At 52.2% G+C, this 9,068-nt stretch overlaps 1 protein-coding gene across 1 annotated transcript in view; it reads left to right on the top strand.

Annotated features, from left to right (window-relative positions):
• Positions 1–9,068, top strand: part of LOC148218217 (uncharacterized) — a 404,528-nt gene that overhangs the window by 110,022 nt on the left and 285,438 nt on the right. Inside the window, 1 exon segment of the mRNA XM_088157926.1 lies at positions 5,178–5,624. Coding sequence (XP_088014052.1) covers positions 5,178–5,624 — 447 coding nt within the window.

Raw genomic sequence — 9,068 nt, 5'->3', positions numbered from 1 at the left:
TGGTGAAATGTCTCGTTCCTCATTTCAGCGGCTTGGTCAGCAGGAAGGTCAGGAGCTGGAGCTGTCTGCTTGGTTATTATTTCAAGGATACTTTTAAACCTAATTATGCCACTCAAATTATGGATGGGTTTTCTGTGTCCTGATAGGAATTCGTTGGGGATCCCAGGGACTGGTCCATGGTGTTGTAGCATTTGTTCTGGTGGCCGTTCATCTTTTTCCCTTTTTTGGGTGCTCCCTCCTGCCACGGCTGCATCAATTGAACACTTTTATCTTATGAAATGATAAAATGTTTGGATTCCCAACTCATTTCTCTGGACTAGCAAAAACACCTCATTGCTTTGGGGAGAGGGATGATCCCCCCCCCCACACTTTTTTTCATAAAATTTGCTCAATATTCTCCGTTTGCTGTTTCCCTTTGCAGCTTAACCAATTTCTGTTGCAGTCAGATATCCTCACTATGGGCTCTGCCTTTAGTTGTGCAAATTCCATCTGTGCAAGCAGGCAGAGCTGGGGGTGAGGGGCAGATGGACTCAGGGAAATTCCTCCCCCTGGCAAGAAGGCCCTTGGGCATTGTCCACACTTTTCCAGAGCAATGTTAATTTGCATTTCTAAAACTCCTCTCCTGGCTGCCTGGAACTAGGATTTTCTTCCAGAGCAGCCTTTAGGTGATTCACACGTCCACCCTCACATTCTGCTTTATTTTTCTTTTTTATTTTTTTTCTATCGATTTTTTCTTAACATTTTATGCATTAAAGCCTCACCATTAATACTCTTCTAGGTTTTCAAAATGCAACTTAAAGGTGAGCTTCTAAAGATCCATTCCGAAATTCTCCCATCATTAAGAGCCACCACAAATATATAGAAAAATATTCCAATGCAATCAAGTCTTTTCTGCCTCTTCTCCTAGGAGTAAAAATTGCTTGTCACACCCCTGGCCCAAACCTAACTGACAATCTAAAAGTAGGATTAATGTGAACAATTTTTCTCATGGTGTAATCTTGTCACTGAAACTGCAGGGACAATAAAAAACTCTCCAGCAATATCTTTAGTGTTAGAGAGTTAAGGCATTACTTGATCCTGGTCAGGATGTGCAACAGAAAAAATTTCATCCACACATAGCCCGGGTGTGCAGAGAAAATCATTCCATGAGATGTGAATTTTACTAGATTTTTCCTGAAATTTTACAGTCTGAACCCATTGAAATCCATTGGTTTAATGTTCATTGCTTTAAAGTTATGTAGTTCTTAGTGTTTGGTTTCCTATTGGACCTGGATTTCTCCTCCTGTGATGTTAATGAGGTCCCACTCCTGGATTTCCTTCTCAGTCTTTTCCAGACCAGGTGTCTCCATCTATGCCGGGGGCAGTGTCTGGGGTGGGTGTTCCTTGATGTTTGCTGATGTTTCCTTGATGTTTTGTTGAATGTTGTTATCTTTGTGGGAATCTTTTGGGCTATTCGCAGTCTGTTGAGATGTTAAACTCATCTCTGTTGAGTGGTGCAACATCCCTTAAAAAAAAAACCTTTTAAAATTTCTTTCCTGAGAGAAAGGCAAACCGAGCCTGACTAGTAAAATGAAAGGTAAAAAAAATTTAAAGCTTGTATATTTTCCAGCAATGGAATCGCAGGCAGCCCAGTGTGTGAGTGTAATTGAGAGGCAGAGTCCTGGGTGGATGCTGTGAACAGCAAAGTGCCAAGGCAGGCTCTGTGCCAGCCCAGCTTCCTGTGGCAGAGATTTCACAAGAGACAGGATTCTGGCCACAGACTGCTTGAAATATACATCCCTTATCTCCAGCCCGCACTAGGTGGAGAATTCCCAGGGTAAGGAATTGCAAAGATCAATTCCAAGGGAGATAATTGAATATCTGCCCTGGCTCTGGCCTAAGGTTATAATGGCCGGATGCTTGGCCTTCAGCCAAGGGCACGCACTGACTCAGAAAACACTTCCTAAATGCAGCAACATTTTGCATATTCATAGACCTTCATGCATTATTCAGAATCATTCTCCCCAAACTGTAAATCACTATTTTTGCCTTCCCTGGGGTTTTGGTGTCCCATAATTCCAAGAATGTGAAGAATTTCCTGATTATCTTTTTTACCATTCTCTGAGTTAGTTACATGAACAAAAGCTTTTTACATCAAAATGTTGTAGTTCAAAAAAATATATTTACCGCAACTATTTCTAAGTTCTGTTAATCACAGAGCTAAAATAAACTATATTCATACAGCAAAGTTTTCCAACATATAGCACTCATTGTAATATTTGCAAAAAGTCAATAATATAATATGTACTTATAACACAACTAGGATTCAGTTTTTTTTCTGAGTATGGAAGAGCCATAGCTGTGGCACCAATCATTTTGTTATATTTCATTTTCATTTTATTTGTTGCTTTTCTTCTGTCCATACCACAACATTGAGGCTATTGGGGTTTAGAAAGTTATACAATGTTATGGGAAGAACAGAGAACTCTCAATTCAGGTCCTGCATTTTTCCTATTAATGCTCAGAATACTTGCAGCTCCTTTTCAGTCCTGGATTACTTCTGAGCTTCTCCAGACCCTTTCTGGGTCAATAAACCACAAACCTTCAGACAAAATATGTCTAACTATTTTCTCCATCATTTGGTCTTTTATTTCAAATACTCAAAGATGCTTTTTAGCCTGAACATTCAGCCATTTCACAGAGGCTTCTTCTGCCACTTCTTGTCCTCCTGATTGCAGCAAGTCATCCACATCCTGCATTAACCCAATCCCTGGGCGTGGGGCAAATTCTTGTGATATTTTCTGCAAGGCTTGCCCCAATAAGGCTGGTGCTTCCGTGCATCCCTGCAGAAGGACCGTCCGTGTCTTCCTGATTTTCCCTTCTACCTCTTGTTCCCACTCAAAGGCAAAATCCAGTTTACCATCCTGTGTGAGTGGGCATCCCCAGAAAGCATCTTTGCCATCAAGGACTGAATGGTGTCAGTGTGAGGAGGGCACCTGGTTGAAGATGGTGTAAGGATGTGAGAGCCCCTGGGTGCTGGGGCCCCCTTGGGCCCTGGGGTTCATCCCTCAGGGGCTGTAGAAACTCTGCCATGGCCTTTGCCTTCCCCTTGGCCTTTTCCTCATCCCTTCTTGCATTCCCCTGCTGTGCCTTTGTGACCAACTGCTCCAGGGGCTTCTTCTGCCCCTCCTGCAGCCCCCTCAGTGCCTGGGGGTGCTCATCCTCTGACAGCTGCTGAGCTTTCTGCTCAATCATTCCTTTCTGCAGTGACCCAAGGAAAATGCTTAAAAGCTAATCTGGATCCTTGCACGTCCAATCCCCATTTCCCAGCTGTTCCTTTGTGCTGCTGCTCCTTGTGCTGTGGCTGCCGTGGCCAGCCCGTATCCCAGAGCCGGTGCCTGTCCTGCCGCAGTGTCCAAACGCGGCCCCCCCGGCGGGCAGGGCCGGCAGCTCCACGGGGCCGGGCAGCGGCCGGGGCGTCCCGCAGCCTCCTGGGGGCCGGGGGCCACTGCCGGGCCTGCAATTGCTGGGGGGTGCTGGGCTCAGGCAGCGCCCGGCGCTGAGCCCCGGCTGCCCCACAGCCCCGGCCCGGCCCCGCAGCTCCCCACAGGCCCCCAGCCCGTGCTCCCGGTGCCGCCCCTCTGCGCCCGCTCCTGCCGCTGCCCAGCACAGAGAAACCCCCTGCAATCCTGACCTCCTTGTGTGCCTGTCCTGGCAACCGGGGATACAAAGGATCTGCAGCAGCTGGCAACTTCTGAGGATAAGAGCCTGCTGAAAAACATCCCCATCCTCAGAATTTTTCTTTTCCTCCTCTTTTCCATCACCTTTTTTCTTCCCACATAGATTGCTCCTGCTGCTTCTTTCCTGAACCATATTCCTGCACACTCCCCTTCACACAGTCCCTTCCTAGGAAACCAACACCATCCATCCCCCTGTTGTTTGAATCTCTTCTGGACTTCCTTGATTGCCCCCCTGAGTGTCCCTGTCCTTGATTACCTCTGGGAGAATGTGTAAACTCCCTCCAGATGCTCCCAAGGGACCCTTCAGAGATATTTTGGGATCATCGTCCCTTTGGCCAGGAGCCCTTCCTGGCTTTCCCTTTCTACCCTGCATGGGTGCCCTGCCATGTTTAGTCCCCGAAGATGCCACTGTAGTCACTGCTGAGATTTTCAGTGCTCTCTGGCTGCCGACTCTTCCCAGCCCCCCTGATCTGTCACTCGTCTGTCTCCTGGCCCCAGCGCCCCCCGGCAGGGGAATTTGGGGAGGTGGGAGGGGGGGAGCGCCAAGGCCGGGCCCCCCCGCGCTGTGGTGGCGGCAGCGGCTGCAGTGGGGAGCGAGTGCGGGCGGGAGCGGCCGAGAGCCCAGCGCTGCCCCAGCCCGAGCTGCCCCAGCTCCATCGCTGCCCCTGCGCTGGGATGCTGTGGGTTTGGGGGGAAGAGGGAGCCGGCAGTGGGTGCTGGGCCTGGGGGCAGCAGGAGAAGGGAAGGAGAAGCAGAGTTGAAGAACAAGATGATCAAACGCTGCACGTGGGAGGAGAAGTTGGGATTGTGGAGGGGAGAGAGGAATAATGGGAGGAAGAGGAGTGTGAGGAAGAGCAAGGATACAGGAAGAGGAGGAACAGAAACAGGAAGCACCACAAGTTTCCACCCCTCCCTGTGTCTGGAGCCTCTCCCCCAGTCCCAGGAGCATTGCTCCCCCCACATTCAGCAGGTGACCGAAGAGGGGGATCCATGATTTTCAGAGGGGCGAATTTTGGTGTTTCTCAGCTTTAGTGGGCTAGATGTTGATGCCTTGGTTTCTTTGCGGGGCCTGAATCTTTTTATTTTGGAGGTATTTTTGGCTAAATCTTGATTTTGGGAGAGTTTTTGATTTGTGTCTTTATGTTTGGATAATTTTTGGACTGCATTGTTGTATTTTGGAGGTTCTTAGAGACAGAAGATGCTCAATGACTTCCTGAATTGCACTTTGGAAGGAGGAACCCTCAGCCCAATGTGCTCTCTTGTGTTTTCCTCCAAATCAGGATTTGTCATTCCCAAGGCGTGGGTGGATGGAGGAGGTAGAAAAGCCCCGGAGATCCCTCTCGAGGAGGGTCTGCAAACCCAGCCCAGGGAGCTGCGAGGAGGAAAGACCCTCCCTGAGCCGGGAAGGCGGCCGGAGATCCAGGCAGAGCTCAGAGCTGGTGGAGAAGCCTCCTGGAGGGGAGAAGCCCCACAAGTGCTTGGAATGTGGGAAGGGTTTCAGGTGGAGCTCCCATCTGATCCTGCACCAGGTGATCCACACTGGGGAAAAGCCCTATGAGTGTGGGAAATGTGGGAAAAGCTTCAGGGATAGCAACTACCTTATGCAGCACCAAGTGATCCACACAGGGGAACGGCCCTACACCTGCTTGGAATGTGGGAAGAGCTTTGGGTGGAGCACTGGCCTGAGAAAACACCAGCGCATCCACACTGGAGAGAGGCCCTACGAGTGTCCCAAGTGTGGGAAGACGTTTCAGAGAAGCTCCAGTCTCCTGGAACATGAGCGGATTCACACCGAGGAGAGGCCCTTCCGCTGCCCCGACTGCGGGAAGGGATTCAGGCACAACTCCACCCTCACTGCCCACCGGCGCATCCACACTGGGGAGAGGCCCTACGAGTGTCCTGAGTGTGGGAAGAGCTTCTCACACAGCTCAACCATGACCGAACACCAACGGAGGCTCCACTAAGGGAAGCCCTGTGAGTGTCCCGAGTGTGGAAAGAGCTTCGTGCTCTGCTCCAGCTCCATCCCCCATGGGAGGATCCGTGTTGGATGATCCCCAGCGACCCCCGTTGGGCAGAGCCCTGGTGATCCGTGGTCCTGGTTATCCCTGTTGGGTGGAAGGAAGGGGTTGGAGAGATTTCTCTCTCTTTTCCTTGTCCCGCTGTGATTTGGTTGGTAATAAATTCCCTCGCTGTGCCCAGGCTGGCTCTGTTGTTCCCGTGCCGGTGCTCGGGGCGGGATCTCTCCTGTTCCTTCTCTCAACTCCCGGGCCTCTCCTCAGCCAATCAGAGAATGCGATGAAGAAGATTCAGCCAATGAGAGAGAGCAGCTGTGATGACTCACCGGTTGCCGGGCAGACCCGCAGCACCCAGTGTTCCCCACCTGGACCCGCCCTCCCCCCAATCACGATCCCCCCGCGGGGTCCCCCCAAATCCTTTCCCAGTCCCGCCCCACAATAAACGGGAACAGCCGCGTGTGGGCAGAGTGACAACGGGGCTGGTGAAGACACAAGATCTCCCCCAAAATCAGCACGGGGACGAAGCAGGGGGTCCTGGCTGGGCCTGAGGCCACGGGGTGGGGCTGCAGCCACTGCTGGTTCAGGAGCTCTGTGGGCCGAGAAAAGGGCGTAGCACCTGACTGGGGGCCCGAGGGGGAGCACACACGCTCCAAGGGAGGGGGCACACGACCCGTGGGACCCCCTCTCACCTTCTTGCACAGGTAGAAGCCGAGTCCCAGCGCCAGGAAGACAAAGCCCAACATGAAGCCCCTGATCCCCATCAGCTTTTTGCGGCGGGCAGTGTCTGGCAGCATCTCTGGGGGTCCACAAGGGTTAGGATCTCACAAAACCTCTCACAGACACCCCAAGCCCCTCCAAGCACCCTGTCAATTGTCCCGAGCCCACCCAGGACCCCTTAAAACCTCCTCCCCATCTCTTCCCAACCTCCCCAGCACTCACCAAAGCCCCTCCTATCCCTCTCAGGATCCCATAACCTCCTCTCACTTTCTCCCCACTGCCCCCGGACCCCCAGACCCTTTCCCAGTCCCACCAGGACTCACAAAGACCTGTCCCAGTCTCTTCCCAGCACAACCAACCTCATTCCAACCCCTGCTTTCCAATCCCTGATCTTTTTCCAACCCCTCCAGACTCACTCAAATCCCTCCTAGTTACACCCAGCACCCCCAAACTCCCTCCCAGTTACTCCCAGCACACCCCAATCCCCCTCGCATCTCCCCCAGTGCCTCCCCTACTACCCCTGCACTGTGGGGTCCGGGCCGTGCCCCAGTGCCGGCTCAGGGGGTGCTCCAGGCTGACGTGCTGCACCTGGAGCTGGAGCTGACCCCGTGCCGGGGGGGTTTCCAGCAGCACCAGGAGCTGGTAGAAATCCAGTCCCTATTGGGGACCAGGTCGGTGGCCAGCACGTGGCCCGAGAGCTCCTGGTGGCCCTGGAACCAGCTCAGCTGGATGTCGGCAGGGTAGAAATCCATCATGGAGGAGAGCAGGCAGCTTGGTCTGGGCTGTGAGCTCAAGGGCAAGAGTGAGATGGGCACTGGGAGAGAGTGGGGACACACTGGGATCAGCTGGGGGGACCTGGGAGAGATGGGAGAGGGCTGGTGTGGAACTGAGAGGGATTGAGAATGAAATTGGAGAGAGTGGAGGAAAACTGGGACAGAGTGGAGTGGATTTGGGCAATGGGAGAAAGAGTAGAGGTTTGGGATTTGACTGAAAAGCTTTTGGAAAGGACTGGGAGGGCACTGGGAGAGAGCAGAGAGATTTGGGGGAGCACTGGGATACACTGGGAGAGAGGGTGGAGGTCTGGGAGTGGACTGGGAATGCAATGGCTGTGGACTCAGAGGAATTGGGAGGGACTGTGAGGACACTGGAAGAGATGGGGTGGACCGGGAGAGCCATCAGATTCACTTGGGGTGTGGGGGCAGGAGACCACAGGGATGGGTATCTTAGTTTCAGAGACAGTTTTAAAGAGGACATTAGTTTTGTCTCCTCTATAGGGTTCCAATAATACCTTTCCACCAATAGGTAATAATTAGTAGATGAAAGTGGAAAAAAACCTCCAACAGTTACTAACAAACAGTAAGTCCACAAGGCAAAGGGGTAAAAAAGTAAATGATTTCTAAATATTAAATTGTCAGACCTTACCCCACGCACATACCTGGGACAAAAGACCCAAAATTCCCCGCTCACCACACTCGGTACAGGTTGCGCCGACTTCTTCCCCAGGGGAAAAACCAACCAGGGGCTGTCCCGAAGGAGATGAAAGCCCGGGGCTCGCCTGCCCTTGAACTCCTCCCCAGCCGGGCTCCGCGGGCACGGTCCCGGCAGGCGAAGCAGCGGGGCTGAAGCCTCGGGCTGTTTTCTCTCCCGGCTCGGCCCGGCTCGCAGCGGCTTTGGGCTGCAGCGGCGCCGCTCCGCTCCTGCCGGCGCGGAGCCCCCGGGCTGCGACACAGCAGCTGCTCAGTTCGCCTCCAGGCACGGCAAGGCTGCCCCTGCAGCCTCTCCCAGCCAAGAAAAGGGGAAAAATCCTTTGTTTGCTTGGGGCAAAACCGCTTCTCAGGCAAACAGAAACCCACGGTGCACAGAGAGAGCCGCGGAAAACCCGAGCAGCGAGGCTTCAAAACGCCCGCGGAATGAACAAGGAGCCTCTCCCCGCCCCGGCCCCGCACACATCCCCTCCCGGGCTGCCGGGGTTTAGATACAATAACCATTCTTTGGGCACAAAGCAGAGGATCATGGAATTACCATCACAGTAACTCACTGCAAGAGAATCGTGTATAAAATAATCACATGTAAATATCTATCTGTAAAAGCACGTACTGAACTCTGGATACAGCAATGTGCTCTAGGACAGGAGTGGAGAGGCTGAACGGACCCCAGGAGAGATGGGGAATGTACGGACACAGAAAAGCCTCCAAGGTCTTTAACCTCATTCCCAGCTTTTTCGTGTTTCCAGGGCTTTGACTGCTGGAATTGAATGAACTGAGATGTCACTGTGAAAAGCAGAGCAGTCTGGAACCAGACACTGCTGCTGGAGTCAAAGTCTGGACTTGTCACATCTCAGATTTGAAAATATATTGAATAAAAAACTCCATTACCACAACCTTTCCAGCACATCCCCCCTCACACATAACAAAATACAATGGAATTCTTTCTAAAGGGTAAAAAATAAAGTAAAATGAACATTGAAAAAGATAGAAAGTCACGTTGAGAAATACAATATGAAGTGTGTCTAGAAAAGCCGGCTGTGATTTCTCAGGTATTGGGCTCAGTGTCAGCCCAGAGCCGGGCTCTGTCTCCCAGGTGCCCAAGTGCCCGGGCCAGCTCTGAGCAGCCTCTC

This window comes from Sturnus vulgaris, unplaced genomic scaffold (assembly GCF_052056855.1).
Source record: "Sturnus vulgaris isolate bStuVul1 unplaced genomic scaffold, bStuVul1.hap1 Scaffold_194, whole genome shotgun sequence".
Lineage (NCBI taxonomy): Eukaryota > Metazoa > Chordata > Aves > Passeriformes > Sturnidae > Sturnus > Sturnus vulgaris.
The sequence above is the reverse complement of the archived record's forward strand: the minus strand, read 5'-3'. Positions and strand labels throughout refer to the sequence as shown.